Source organism: Tupaia chinensis, unplaced genomic scaffold (genome assembly GCF_000334495.1).
Source record: "Tupaia chinensis unplaced genomic scaffold, TupChi_1.0 Scaffold000532_1, whole genome shotgun sequence".
NCBI lineage: Eukaryota > Metazoa > Chordata > Mammalia > Scandentia > Tupaiidae > Tupaia > Tupaia belangeri.
Window position 1 is genome coordinate 7,344,109 of NW_006160045.1, and position 16,239 is coordinate 7,360,347.

General features: G+C 39.7%; 1 protein-coding gene across 1 annotated transcript in view; it reads right to left on the reverse strand.

Moving 5' to 3' along the window:
- Window positions 1–16,239, reverse strand: part of SLC9C2 (solute carrier family 9 member C2 (putative)) — an 83,028-nt gene that overhangs the window by 23,586 nt on the left and 43,203 nt on the right. The window contains exons 12-17 of the mRNA XM_006157247.1: window positions 12,858–13,024; window positions 12,174–12,263; window positions 8,652–8,749; window positions 7,572–7,691; window positions 5,457–5,655; window positions 4,045–4,233 (exon numbers count right to left, since the gene is read on the reverse strand). Coding sequence (XP_006157309.1) covers window positions 4,045–4,233; window positions 5,457–5,655; window positions 7,572–7,691; window positions 8,652–8,749; window positions 12,174–12,263; window positions 12,858–13,024 — 863 coding nt within the window. The remainder of the gene's footprint in view (window positions 1–4,044; window positions 4,234–5,456; window positions 5,656–7,571; window positions 7,692–8,651; window positions 8,750–12,173; window positions 12,264–12,857; window positions 13,025–16,239) is intronic.

Here is a 16,239-nt window from a genome sequence, read left to right on the forward strand (position 1 = left end):
CTCACTTCTCTCTCTCTATCTCACAAGCACACATAACCTTTGGGGAAAAAAAAGAAAAAAAAAAAAAACCTCTTGGAAAAGAAAAGAATAAAAGAAACTAGGATTTTACAGGTAACCCTCCCTGAGTTTGAATAGCAGCTCTCCTATTCACTGGCTCTGTACCCTTGAGCATGTTCCTTAGTGACCTGAGGATTCGGTGTCCTCCCATGTAAAACAAGGGTGGCAATATCTAAGAGCAGGATTCCCATGGAGCTGCTCCTCGGAGCGATGCAGCGGGCACAGACAGGGGCTTCCCCTGGAAAAGCAGCGTCAGAACACAGGGGTCGATGGGGAACCAGAAAACAACACCTCAGGGAAGGGATGACAGGAGCGGAGAAAGGAGAGGGCTTTCTAGCTGCTATTTTGTGAACCTGTGGGTGAAGGGAGAGACGTTTACAGAAGACTTCTCAAAGCTCCACTCCACGCTGTGCCGGTACCTCCTGGAGCACAGACTCCCTGTTCTGCCGAGCTTTCCTCTGCAGGCTGGGCTGCTGCACACCACGCTGTGCTGAGGCTGCTATTAGGGCACTAACTCCATTCCGTCACGACGCCTACTTCACAGAGCTCTTATAATATAACCAGGTCGTCTGCGTAAAGAGCTTCATGCAGTTCTTGGAACATAATAAGTGCTCAATAAAAAAGCCAAGTGTGATAGCAATAATTTCTTAAATATGCTTCATTGAGGGCCAGCTTCATGGCACCGTGGTAGCGCATTGGAATCCCACATGGCTGACCATGGTTCAAGTTCCAGACCCAGTGACTCGAAAATCACACCAGGCAGGTGTTTGAGTAGCCTCACACTACTCATCCTGATTTCTAGAACAGTTTCTTTTATGGAGGAGTTACACCTTATAGGAGCACTTCGGTCTAAATTCAGCTTATCAGGAAAGAACTGCATGTGTACATATCTTAGGTCCCAAGAGGAGAAGGGACTTCAGCATGGCCATCTTTCCAGGGATGGTTTCTCACTCTCTCTGGTGATCACATACACCTTATGGCAAAACAAACAAACAAACAAAAACAAAAACAGAAACAGAAACTAATAAGCCCTAATTTAGCCAGCCTGAAACACTCCAGGTACGTCCGTGAGTGCTCAAGATCTGACAGGCTAGAGAACTGGGGGAAGGGGATCACCGTGTGACCAGACCTTCTGGAGGTGCTCCTTTCTCTCTCTGTCTCCCTCACTCTCGCACACTCTATTATTAAAAAGGAAAAATCTGGAGGAAACAGCAGATGGCATAATGGTTATGTCACTGGACTCCCACCTAGCCAACAGCAGTTAGAGTCCCAGACCCGATGGCTTAAAACTCACACCTGGTGCGTGTGCATGTGTGCCCAAAATCCTGGCAGAAGAATGGAGGAGAAGGGACTGTGGCATGACCACCCCTCCCTGGGGCGTGGGGGGGGGTTGATTTCCTGCCTTCTGTCTCTCGGCCAAACGAATGTGCCCTATAGCAAAAACAACAACAACAACAACAACAACAACAAAACTCACTGAAAATAAAAAGAAAAAATCTGGAGACCAGCAGATGGAATAATGGTTACATCACTGGACTCCCACGTGGTCAACTGTAGTTCAAGTCCCGGACCCAGTGCCTAAAACTCATGCTAAGGACGTGTGCATGCATGTCCAAAATCCTGAGAGGAAAGAGAAGGAGAAAAGATTGTGGTGTGATCATCCTCTCTTGGGGATGATTTCTTATTTTCTGTCTCTCTGTATCTCTCTGTCTCTCCAGTGAGCACGTGTCTTTTAGCAAAAATCTGTGTATACACCTCCTTGAGATTTGCCAGGGCATGCTAGACAGAAGAGCTAAGTGCTGACTATACTCTAAACACATTTGACTCTCACAATAATACAGCTTTAAATATTTTATTTTAACTACTTTTTTTTTTTTTTGGTTAGATTTTCACTATAGGGCACGTGCGCTGGCCAGACAGACAGAGAGAGACATAGAGACAGAAAGCGAGAAATCACCCCCCAGGGGGGATGGCCATGCCGCAATCCCTTCTCCTCCATTCTCCTCTCGAGATCTTGGGCACACACACACGCGCCCAGCATGAGTTTTAAGCCACCGGGTCCGGGATGCGAACTGCGGTCGACTACATGGGAGTCCAGAGACATAGCCATTACGCTAACTGCTGGTTCCCTATTTTAACTACTTTTCACACACAAAAAAAAATACTTCTAAAATAACTATTTTACATTCATCTATAAGGTCTATTTATAAAATCTAACTGCGTGGGCCAGCCTGTGGCATGGTGGTGAAGGTGGCCTTGAACTGTGTAGTTCAAGTCCTGACCCAGTGTCTTGAGAAAAGTGCTGGGTGCATGTGTGAGTGTATCCCGAATCCTGAAAGGCAGGAGAAATGGAGGAGAAGGGATTGAGGTGTGACCATTCCTCATGGGAGGTTATTTCTGTTTCCCCCTCTCTCTCTTTGTCTTTCTCTTTCTGGGGAGTACATGCACCCACTGGCAAGAACTTAAAAAAGAAAAACTGACTACCCAAACAAATGTCTCCCATGTTAAAGTTCAGCCTCACGCTACTCCATCCTGATTTCTAGAATAGTTTCTTTCATAGAGGAGTTACATCTTATAGGAGCACTTCCGTCTAAACTCAGCTCATCAGACAAAAATCACATGCTACCGAAATGATCCCTAGAAGCAAGTTTTGCATATACAACTCAGTATAGCCATCTTTAAAATCACTAAAGTTTGGCAACATTAACATAAAACATAAAGGAAAGAACCAAAAAAGTGTATATGCACAAGCTGGGAAGTCAAATAATTTTGCCTTTAAGACAGCTATTAAACTCCTCTGGGCCAGCAGGTGCCCTGGTGGTTAAGGTGCTGGATTCCCCCATGGCTGACAGCAGTTCAAGTCTCAGACCTGGTGGCTTGATAAATACAGCAAATATATAGATAAATAACTAAATAAATATTCGAAATAAAATTTTTAAAAATTCTCAGAAAATGGGGACTGAGTACCGGATTCTAATGTATGCATTTAGTTATTGGAGTTTATAGCAGTTTATTTCCAAATGTTAACCCTCTATAATTTCAATGAATATTAAAAGATTTGTTTGGTGTAATAAGAATTAAACAAAGTTGCAAGTAAAACCATATAAAGCTCTCAAGCTAAGAGCTAATATAATGCAATTCCATTGGAAAGAGGAAAAGGAGGCATAGTGACTAAGGCGCTGGACTCACACATGGCTGACAGTGGTTGGGGTCCCCGACCTGGTGGCTTGAAACTCACACCAGGCACATATGCGTGTGTGACCATTAGGAGCTGAGATTGAAAATGTCAAAATCTACCTTCAGAATTAAAACCAGGCCCATGGGAATAAAGGACAGTCGCCGGTAAGGAGATTGAGGCCACAGTAAAAGTAAACTCCCTAGGCTGTGTGCCATGGGAGTTGGAGCTTCAGAGAAAACATTTTTGTTTCTTCCCTGTTCTGGTGATACGAACAGATTTTACTGAAACTGGGAGAACTTCTTTCTGGGTTCACTCTACTTCTTGTGACACCGAGATTTTAATTCACTCACTTGAAAAATATTTAAGTACTTACTGTGTGCCAGGCACTGTTCTAGAGCTGTTGGTTACATCAATGACCACAGCAGATTCCTACCTCACACAGAGCACATAAGACGTCCGGTGAATGATGGGAAGTGCTACAGGAGAGAAGTGCGAGGTAACCAGTGGAAGGTCCAGAGGACAGGTGGAAAGCTGAGGTACTGAGGGCAGGTTGCTGTCTCACATAGGACAATCAGGAAAGGTCATTGTGACAAATCAGGATTGGAGCAATGGCTTGAAAGAGAGGAGGGAGTAAACCTTGTGATACTTACTGCAAGAATATTCCAGAAGAAGCAGTAGCTCTTCCCTGCATTTCTTTCAAAACAGTGAGGTTTCTTAACTTATTTCACAAACAATGTAGGGCCAAAAAACAAACAAACAAACAAAAAAACAAACAAAAAAAACAAACATCTCAAAATGTGAAATCTTACCTTTAAGATGGGAAGAAACCTAATTATTCTTAAATATCCCATTATTACTGTACATTGAATAAGAACCAAGTTTTCTGGTCTCAGTCTGACAAAATATAGACAAATGGTATCAGCGATTCCAACTATCATGATGATAAATTCCAAAGTATTCCAGCGTTGGTGAAAATATTTCCTTTTCAAAATTATGATCTGTTTAATAAGCAAGCAGAATGCATGTCATTTGGTAGCACCTATACGGTCATGTGGAGGAGAAAAACGATCAGTGAAGTCCTCCACCACAAATCCATTACTTTCCAAAAGAACGCTGAGCTTGAAGTCATTGCTTTTGAATTCCCCCCAAAATTCTTTTTAACTTCCAACATCAGAAATTACAACTGATTGAAAATATATAAACTATAATGAAGCTAGAATGCCAGAGACGAAATTAAAAGTAACAATAAACAGGAGCCAGCAGGTGGCACAGTGGCTAAAGTGCTACACTCTCACATGGCAGACTGTGGTTCAAGTCCTGGACTCAGTGGCTTGAAATTCAAGCCAGGGCCATGGGTGTGCGTGCCCAAAATCTGAGAGGAGAAAGGAGGAGAAAGGACTGTGGTGTGACCATACCTCCAGGGGGGTAATTTCTAACTTTCTCTCTCTCTGTCTCTAGTAAGCCCACACACCTTATGGCAAAAACCTGAAAACAAAAGAAAACAAAACAAACAAAAACAATAAACACAGCTGACCCTGTAGTCCTGTGCCTAGGGAACCAGGCCCTGCATGATGGACTACAGTTCAAATCTCAGGACTGGTGACTTGGAAAACACACCATATGCATGTGGGTGTATGCCCCCAATCCTGACAGGACAGAGAAATGGAGGAACAGAATAGTGGTGTGACTACATGCAATAGGGTTTTTTTTTCTCTCTCTGTCTCTTTCTCTCTCTCTCTCACATAAGCATGCGTGCTTTCTGACAATAAAAAAAAATAACAACACATAGGTTCATTGCAATACCATTACCAATAAAGCATGAACACAGTAATGTGAATATATAATCCTTGAAGCGTTTATTCTGAGAAGCAGCTCCCATAATATGACAGAGACCTAGCAAGCCAGTTTGTTTCTTTTCATTTATTTCTTGTATCATTACAGAAAGTATCTGAGGGAAACAGCCATGTCTAGATTTTCATTTATCTTCTACCTGATCCTTGAGATTCTCTATTTTTATGACATAGGCCTGATGTCCAAGAGTGTGATTATTACCGATGTCATTAAACTCAAGAAATTCAAAGATGGTTCTAAAATCACAGAATCCTATCAACTATTACAGTAACTGGCTGCTGGCTATCAGGTTAGTTCAATAATGTGACAACAATAAATCAAAATCTCTCAATTGTCCTTTTTGTAGAATTATTTCTATTTTAAACAGTACCTTCAATGCTGATCGTATTACATAAAAAAATACAAAATAATAGTTTATTGATATCAGTGCTGACACATTTAACTCTCTCGCCATTGGCCATAGATGCATTATCATTGGATAAATATATAGCAATGTCATAATATGTCCTGTATATTCAAATTCTTCTGAAAATACGATGTGATATACCAAAATCAGAAATTTACTACTTCTGAAAAAAAAAGAGATGAAATAAAATGTCAGATCACTTAGAAATATAATAACGGAGAGTACAGTTCAATGTGTGTTTAAACAAGTCACTAAAATCAATTTGAAGATGATAAATAATATAAATAAAAAATAAATACACACATCTAAGCAGTAGATAAATAAATATTTATCTGCAAAACTCAAAGGCATATCTTCTATACGAATAAATTATAATAAAAAATTTTAAAAATAAGACTCTTGTTAATCTTGGTTAGGGATGGATAGCACTTCAAATGAAGGCTATAAAACATAGGAAACAATGCAAAGATTCATAAATTGAAAGCGAGACAAAAAGCTAGCCTCTTTGGTGCATATGGTAAGGACCTGTGGAGCTGGAAGTCCCATGGCCAACCTCAGGTACAGATCCTCAGTTGACCTGAAACATGCCAGGCACATGCATTAAAGATCCTGACTAGCTGGAGCGATGAGGAAAGGGACCACAGTGTGAGGAGACCTGAGATAGGTCTCTCTCTCTCTCTCTCTTTTGCAGGCATTTGCACTCTTTCCCTAAAAGAAAATAAGTTTTTTATTAAAAAAAGGCAAGAAATAAATAAATTTTTAAAAAATGGATTATATATCAGCATTGTTTATAATTATGAATAGGAAAACTATTCTATTCAATAATTATAATGGCATGTATTTCTTAAAGCTTTTCTTTTTTTCTGTTTTTTTTGAGTTTTTTTTTTTTTTTTTTACTATAGGGCGCATACGCTCACCGGTGAGACAGAGAGACAGAAAGTGAGAAATCACCCTCTAGGGGGTTGGCCACGCCACAGTCCCTCCTCCTCCATTCTCCTCTTGGGATCTTAGGCACACGCACCTGGCGTTAGTTTAAGCCAATGAGTGTCTGGGACTCAAACCGCAGTCCACTCTGTGGGAATCCAGCGACGTAACCATTACGCCCTTTTAAAGCTTTTCAGTCCATCTAAATTAGAGCTTAATGGGAAGAGGTTCTCTGGGAATGTTAAAACTCTATGGTTTTACTTTTTTCTATTTCTCTTCAAATATATTAAGTGGAAGAAAGTAAAAAATTATCAAGATTTATAATAATAGATTATGTTAACACCTACTTAAAATTTAGCAGCATTGATGCTACAGATATGTCCTTGTTTTGATATCTTCCGTTGGCAGAAAAATTTTTTCTTTTCTAAAAAGTATGTAAGTTCATGGGGCTGGCAGGTGGCATGATGGTTAAAGGTGTTAAAATTCCTACACGGCTGACCACGGTTTGAGTCCCAAAGCTGGCGGCTTGCTTTCTCTCTCTCTCTCTCCCTCTGTGTGTGTGTGTGTGTGTGTGTGTGTGTGTGTGTGTCACTGTGGTGAAGTTAAAAAGAATAATAATGACAAATAAGATAAAGGAAATAATTCTTTTTTTAAAAAGTATGTAAGTTTGTACTTTTTTGTTTCTTTCAACAAGAGTCTATCGTGGTGAAGTAAAAGTGTGATGTTTTAAAAACATGGCGACAGGTATTATTAAGACACGCTGTGTTTTTCCTGACTGTAGACACCAACAGAGCCACGCTACGGCACAGCTGAAATGGCCAGTCATTACAGCTACTTCTCACCCTTGCTCTGTGTCACATGTAGACTACGTAAGCAGCCCAGCACGTGATATGACTCTAAGAGCACTTAAAACTTGAAGAATCCAAACAGGACCATCCCTTTCCTGTTCGTATTTATAACAGAGGTGTCTTTGATGTTGCTAGAGCAGAATGGAGGAAGAGAATCAAACACTCTGTTCATTTACCACTCAGTCAATAAAAGTCGATCATAATATTGTGGGGGTTTTTAAGTAACAAAAAGCAATGCAGTATCTCCTGATGATGTAAAATAGTCACATTTTCAAGCCTATTGCTATGAAAGGGTCACAAGACTTACCCAGGTAGAATAAAAGGTAGCTTTTCTTTACGATATTCCAAGAAAGTTAACACATTTTTAAACTTCATAAGCCAATTTCTAGTTCTTACATAAGTCGAAACATCATAAATACTCAAGAATCTAACAGGAAAAAAAAAACACATTATGTGCTATAATAAAACAAGTGCTATACTTTGGACACCATAAAAGGGGAAGCTACATTAAGTAAATGTTTTAATACAGACCTATAAATTTGCTCAGTCCCAAGCCTCCATAACCATCCATCTAAACCCCCCCCCCCCCCCTCACCCCCCAACCCCCCCCCCCCCAGTCATGCGACAGGAACACCTGTAGCACGAGACTCCTTCTTGGGTTTAAAATCAAGCTTCCCTTTGCCTTATCTTGCCTAGCCCAGCCTCTCAAGGCTCTGAGGCCTTACTCTTTCCAAAGGTTGTTAGCCCAGGGACCAGTGAAGAGCTCCCAAACAGATGCAGGCTGCTCCATCTGGGTGTATCTGGTGCTACATCTGGTGATGCTAACCATCACCCCGCCTGGAGCTGCCATTGTTGTTGCCTATAGCTTTGTCTTGGATCATCCATTAGCTAATGTTTGACAGGACTGTGACCAGATAAACTAAGATGATGAGCTTTTCCCACCACATTTAATTGTCTCTCTCAGCACCGGTGGGCAGTCAGTTCCTCCACTCTGCTCTACTCTGGGGGGCAGCCTAATGACAGCCTCCAGGTTTCTGTACCTACCCAATAGCTTTATGAGTATGTTATAAAGGCAAAATAATTATACTAGTAATTGAAGCTATATAAGTTCTCTTTTGGAGATCCCATAGTCTCTTACCTAGTTACACTGCAGTCAAATCCTCCAGAATCCCCTAAGGTCATCAAGGTTTTAAAACTTCAGGGGAGAACTTATGAACAAGTAAGAAGTAGATGGATAAATGGATGGATGGATTGATAGACAGGTAGATGATATAGAGAGATGAGATAATAGATTGATCAACTTGCACATTTAATTCTCAGTTCGTTCATCCTTTATCATATACCCATTCTGTTTTGGAGATAGCAGTGAAAGCCATGATACCCTTACCTTCCTTGGATGGGGCAATAGCGTTTGGCTGCACCAATTAATATCCGGGCTGCCTCTATCTCAAGGACTTCGTCATGACACTGTTTTTCAAAGCTACTCTAAAAATGCAATTTTAAAGAAAAATTACAAAATACTAAACATAAATGTAATAAACTTTTTTGTGTGTTTGTTTTTGCTATAGGGCATGTGTGCTCCACAGATAGAGGCAAAGAGGAAGTGAGAAATCACCTCTATGGAGGCTGACCACATTGCAATCCCTTCTCCATTCTCCTCTCAGGATCTTGGGCATGCACATACACATGCCTGGTATAATTTTTAAGCTGCCAGGTCTGGGATTCAAACCATGATAGGTCGTGTGGAAATTCAGTGCCTTAACCACCACACCACCTGCTGGCCCTGATAAACCTTCTTAAACTTTACATAGCCTTTGCAATTATTACTGAACTCAATATAAGAAAATATATTATTACCAAGCATTCTTTAATAGGAAATAAATTTTATTCAATTCAAATATTTACAGAATATTCATTTCTACAAAATATCCTTTTCTTTTTTACAAATTACTAGATGTCATGAGAAATGCAAAGGTTCCTAACTTCAAGAAGTTAAAAATCTACACAACTCAAAACATTTACTTCAGTAGAATAAATAACATCAATTGCCTCATCTTTCCACAGCTGAATCGTGTGCAAAGCAATCATTCAAAAGTGATTATTTCAGCTCACAAAGAGCTATTGAATGAGAAAGATAGACTGTATTCTTGTGTCAACCTTTCCTCCGAAAGAGGAGAAAAATTACCCCTTTATGTGTCACAGAATACCAACCCACAAAACGATGAGAAAATTTAAACTGTCATTTAAACCACTAAGTTCTCGGTTGATTCATTACACAATAGACGTGAACCAAAACCTAAATTAATATCAGCTGTAGGACGTCTCCATCACTTAAGCTAAAACGCAGCATGGTGTGCAGAGGCTAGACGTGCATTGAGAAAACTGTTCATAGAAGCTGGAAGAGCAGTGAAGAAACTGCATTAGGAGACTGGAGGGAGAAAGCTGTGCTTTCAAAAGCCAATACAAGGGAGCAGCAGATGGCATAATGGTACTGTTGCTACACTCCCACATAGTTGACCATGGTTCAAATCTTGGACCTGGCGGCTTTAAACTCATGCTGGATATGTGCTCACGCAAGCCCAAAATCTCTATTTCTCTCTGTCTCTCCAGTGAGCACATGTGCCCTATAGCAAAAATTTCTCTTAAAAAAAAAAAAAAGAGGCAGCACAATTGATGATGTGACAGTCACATTTACTTTTACATTCTGAGGCAACTTGGAAAGTAGGAAATGTATCTAATAAACTTATAGTTCTCCTAAGGAAATGTCTAAGTACCTAATACCTTATTTGTTTTATTTTATTTACCATTATTATTATTTTTAAATTTGCTACACCAGAGAGAGGCAGACGGACCAAATAAGAAAGCTAGCTGCCAGGTCTGGGACTCAAACCACAATTAGCCATGTGGGAATCCAGCTCCTTAACCATCACGCCACCTGCTGGCCCAACACATAAAGTTCTTAAGAAAATTGTATCAGGTGAGACCAAAAGGAATAGAAATAGGGTTTTTTTTTTGTTGGTTTGTTTATTTCTTTATTTTATTTACTATAGGCTACGTGCACTTGCTGGAGAGAGACAGGGTGGGAAGATAGGAAGTAAGAAAGCACCTCCACAGGGAAGATGGCCATGTCACAATCCTTTCTCCTCTATTCTCTTCTTGGGATTTTGGGCACACATGCATACGTGCCTGGCAGGTTTTTAAAGCCATGGAGTCTAGGACTTGAACCTCTTAGTCGGCCATGTGAGATTGTTATCTTAACTCCACACTATGGGATGGCCCTAGGATGGCCATGTTTTAGAAGACACAGAAGGTAGGGAGGGAATGAGGGTACACTGTGGTGAGACAGGTCGGTGTGGATGGGTATATGCAGGTTCATCATGCTATCCTATCTACTTTTGCAAATGTTAGGAATTCATCATAATAATCTGTTTTTAAGGGAACTTTAAGAACTCTGGGAATAATGAGTATTCAATATAATCATTATATTGAAAAAAATCTATCCTAATATAATCCCAATTTGAAATGTAATTTGGTAAATTGATTTATATTTTATTTTACCTAATAATATTCCTATGTTTATATTGGAACATTTAAATACTAGGATTACAACACTGTAAGAGAATTTTGACTCAACAGATTTATTTTAACTTATTGCATTTATTTTTTAAATTTTTTTATTATCATCATAATCTTTATATTACATTGGATTACATATAACTTTACAGTGTATTACATTGCTTTCTCAAAAGGGAATGCCATGCATGTCAGTCAGTACAGAGACATTAATCTCCCTGCTTCAACATTCAATATCTTTTCTGTTTTCCCCAATCATTATTATTATTATTCTAATTATTTTTTTAAAAAGTCAATCGCTATTTCTCATTTTGCTTGTAAAAAGACTTTGCCCATCATGAAATACTTCTCAGACCAATCCAGTTGAGAATACTATACATGTCCTCATCAATAGGTAATAAGCCATATCTGCTTCTCACTAACGTCCTGCCTCTCTATTGTTCACTTGCTATCTTTCTCTATCCTCTTCTCTTCACCTCCCCCATTCCACACTGTCCTATTCTCATTAAGTACCTTCACTGCTTTTATGTCCTCCAATTTTTTGCTCCCTACCATAGAGTGCGGATAGTCAGTATATATTGAGTGGATACATACAATATCTTTCTTTCATAGCCTGGCTTACTTCACTCAGCAATAGATCCTCCATATCTGACCACTTTCTATCAAATGCCAGAGTTATTGCATTTATTTTTTAGGGAGATATTTTTGCTATAGGGTGCATGCACTCGCTGGAGAGATAGAGAGACAGAAATCACCCACAGGAGGGATAGCCATGCCGCAATCTTTTCTCCTCCACTCTCTTCTCGGGATTTTTGGCACAGATGCACAGGCACTCTGTGTGAGTTTAAAGCTGCTGGTTCCGGGACTTGAATCGCAGTCAACTTTGTGGAAGTCCAGCAACATAACCATTATGCCATCTGCTAATCCCAACTTATTGTATTTCTAAGAATTAAGTAAACACCTGAGGGAATTTTATATGAAAGGAGCCCAAACCTGTTTAATTTATATAGTGCTTTCAAATATTGGAAATTGAATCATCTAAGTTGGCAAATGGGATCAAACATCATTTTAAAGACCCTCAAAAATGACTGCTAAGATTTCCTAAATTTAGAAACAAAATATAATATAATAAAGTTTATGACTTAAACCCTAAGAGAGAAAGAGTTGTTTGTTTTAACTTTCACTTTTTAAGTTTGATAAAGCAAACGTTAATTTTAACAATCAATATGCGATCAGAGGTGAAAAAATGTTTCTAGTTACTACAAAGACATATGTAAGGATTAAAGGCATTACTAGGAAAAAAAAATTTAAAGCAGATTATGTGAACAGTACCCACAATTTGCATCATAGCTACAGGCAATCTGGCTTCTTCTATCAAAACTGCATCTGTTGGGGACTCCTCTTCCTCTTCTTCATCGTCAGAAACCTGGAGAAACGGATGAGTAACAGACTAAGCTTTAAGACATAAAGAGAGAAAGTTTAAAATAAGTAAAAATGATTAGGAGCCGACAAATGCCCCAATAACTAAAATCAGAATTGCTAAAAATGGAGGACTATGTATAACCTGGATAATATTTTTCAGTGAGAGACGTGGTGCTTTCTGTTACATAGCAGCAGTAAATACTCATTTGGTGGGACTTAGAAGCCAAGCCTGTCTGCTCGAACGCTCTTTGAAGCAGCCTGTTTTCTGCTTTTGACAACACTTAGAGAGGCAACGATCTCTCAGAAGTACCACAACCCCGTAGAAACATCACCTTGTGAGGTCACTGATTAACACCCGCCAGCCAGTTTGGATGAATATTCATTTCTGATATCTGGCAAATAAGTGCAGATCACCAAGATCCTCTCTTTAGAGACAGAATTCAAATAAGTCATTTCACCACCAAAATAGCAAAGGGAGTAAAATGATCCGTTTTCTGACATTCAGTTAGCAGAATCAGGCTCTTTACAATAAATTGAACCAAGAGGGACAGACTGAGGGAAGGAGAGGAAGATTATTGTTTGCCAGGAATCATCTCACTGGATTGATGTATTCGATCTTCGATTTTTCTTCTACAAAGTTCCAATTCACATTTGTCAAAAGCTTTTCCGTTTTAGATAAAGTTATGGTGCTCTGTATTATCTCATTGATGTGCTGAATAATATTTTGCATGATAATTTGTCTTGGAAGGGAAATAGCAAACAAGCCTATGACAAAGAAAAGCAAGGTCCTTAGTACAGTGAAGACTGCAAGAGAAAGCAGGTAACGTTGCTTCAGCGGGTATCGAAATCCTGAGACCACCTGCTTAAATCAAGGATATGTATGTATTTTTTTTTTTGTCCAGAATTTTCCAGAAAACTATCCAACTGTCTGTTTTCTTTGGCGATATAGCTCAACTTCATCAGACTCAACTGCAAATTAATTTTTATTCATTTCCTTTCTCTATAGTTGGCAATATGATTTACCACTTCAAGGCATCTAATCAGTATTTCTTAAAGTGTAGAAAACTACCTGTATCTTCTTTAGGTAGAAGGTCTGCTTCTTAAAAAAAAAAAAATCTCAAAATTCCTGGGCTCTACCTCATACTTACAGAGTGCTCTGAGAATTTGCATTTTAACAAGTTCTCAGCTGTTTCATATACGTAAAAAAATGTAAAGGCCATTACAACAGAGATCTCTCCAATTTAACGTCTCCATTTCCTGGCCAGCAGATCTATATGTCCCAGATCTGTAGCACTTGGTATTTTCTGGAGGTATGAATTTGAAGTTACAGCTAAGAGGCTTGCTTACTGAAGAGAAGACTTGAACTAGTGAATGAGTTTAGACTACTCTCTTACAATCTCATCCAAAAAAGCTGTTCTTCCTAGAAGGACATAAGAAATGGCTCACAAAATTTTAAAACAGTTTATGACTGTTTCAGTTGAACTCTTCTGCATTCTCTATGGGATACTGTGTGCAGCAGTGTTTTTTAAAACTTGAGGGAGTCCAAAAGGTCTGGCAGTATCTCCCTTTCAGCTATCAGTATCCGTTTGCCAAGACCCAGAGCTAAAATGCATTTGATGTCATGTTGAAGAGCTAGTAATTATCAGCCCTGGATTCAAAATTCCCGTGGCTGAGAATACATTAGAAGATACTTTTTTCACTTCCCAACTAGAGCCTATCCAAAGGTGGTCAACAGCCACTTTCCAGGTGCTTGGGGGAAACACGAGGGTACGTGGGCCATTCAGTGACACCAATACACCTGGACAAGGTCTCAGTATTTAAGAGATCCTGGAAGAATGCGAGGAGAGACCTCCTAATCGCTTTAGCACAGATGGTAGAACTTGGTTTGAAACTCTTACTGATAAAGTTCCGCCTGTCAAGCGCCTGCTCGTTGTGCCTCATAGCATATCTTTTTTCTTTAATATTTTTTAAAAATAATTATTTTATTTAACTTTTTATTTGTTTATTTATTTATTTATTTATTTATTTATTTTAATTTGACCAGAGAGAGAGGGACAGAGAGTAAGTGAGTGAGGGAGAAAGAGAGAGGGAAAGTGAGAAAGCAATCCACCAGGTCTGGGACTTGAACCACAGTTGGCCATGTGGGAGTCCAGCACCCTCAACCACCATGCCACCTGCTGGTCCCTTCTTTTTTATTTTATTTTTTTAAAAGAACTATTTTATTAACTCTATTAATTTATTTTAAGCCTCATAGCATTTCTAGGAAGGATGAGCACTAGTTCTGAGAGGATAAAGTACTTGTTATATAATCTCGGTTCCACGGTGAATTTAAAAAGTCTCTGAAGTATAGTTAATACAACCAAAAATTTAAAGGGGAAAAGAGTGCTAAAACTGCAGTAAAATCCCTTTCACCTGAGAGTGCCAAAGCAGGAGGAATCACCAGGAGGGAAACATGGAAGGACCTAGCTATTGTGTCTCAAGTAAAGGCAGCGGAGTGAGTCTGGATCGCTGGAAGCTGGTGAGAAGAAAAGTGTGAGCAAGACTTTAGGGACTAAATCAACTTATTTTCATGCTCCAGTGTAGGAGGGGACTTCCAAAACTGTGTGTGTGTGTGGGGGGGCAGCAGATAGCATGGTGGTTAAGGTGCTGGACATTTCCACATGGCTGACCATGGTTTGAGTCCTGGACCTAGTGGCTTGCTTTCTCACTTTCCTTCTCTCTGTGTGTCTGTCTCTCTCTGGTCAAGTTAAAATAAATGAATGAATAAATACAATTAAATATTTAAAAAAAAAAGTTTTGAGAAAGTGGAATTAGAGATTTATTTTTGGTACAAATATTGTTTTGAAACCATGCAGTTTTTTCATAATGCACATGTTCTATGAACTTTCGAAGACCCCTTACAGGCTTGTGCTGATCCAAGTACAAACGAGAACAATGAAAAGAAGAACAAATGCATCACTTGGGGGGAAAGGAGAGCCGTCAAATATCTGCCCCCTGAGCTCTGCTCACATACTGCAGCCCTCGGCTGTGAGGTGGGCCATCACATGAAGCTCTGCGATCGTGCGTATGAGGCATGCAAACAATGGCAGGGCAGTCTGAAAAGACGTGAGCACAGCAGCGACGTGTCTTACGGGGAGGGCAGGGAAAACGCATCAGGCCACGTCCCTATTTAGAAGAACTTCCCTTCAACATCATCCTTCCTTCGCTCTCATTTATTTTACACACTTCAAAAAAAACCTGCTGATTACTAATTTGGCTTATTGAGCAAGTTAGTATCCAGAGGGGAATACTCTGAAAATGAGCACAAGTATTCGGACATAGAACAGAAAATCCTCATTATGAGTTAGTAAACAGATTTTCTGATTTATTCATTAATATGTGAGTGTGGTATGTGTAAATCTCCAGCACTCTGGTCAATTTTGGATACTAGGACAAAACCAGGGTTCTGCATACCAAACTACAAAGTGGTCCCACTAGAAGTCTTTGCCGAATCTTACCACTTCGACTCCACTTTGAGCCACCAATTAGCTCATCACAGATTTTCCTGCCGAATGTATCGTGAATTTATTGTACCTGTGCATTTTACTATAAACAAGACTCAGATGACTTTCAGAACTAGTCAACTAGGGCAAAGCCTGCCAATCATCTCCCAGTACCCATTCTCTCCTCTTATATTTTACCTGCAGAACCTTTTGAGTTTTGACCAAGCACATGGCCAGCCAGAAAAAGATCACATTGCCTGGCTTCACTTGCCCATGTGTCTAAGCTCTGGCCAATGGAACATGAGTGGTAATGATCTATCTAGTTCCAAACTGTGCTCCTTAAAAAGAAGCTATTGGGGCTGGCAGGTGGTGTAATAGTTAAGGTGCTGGACTCATGGCTGACTGTGGTTCAATCCTGGACATGGCAGTTTGAAAATCACACCAGGCGCATATGTGTGCGTGCCCATAATCCCCAAAGGAGAATGGAGGAGAAGGGAT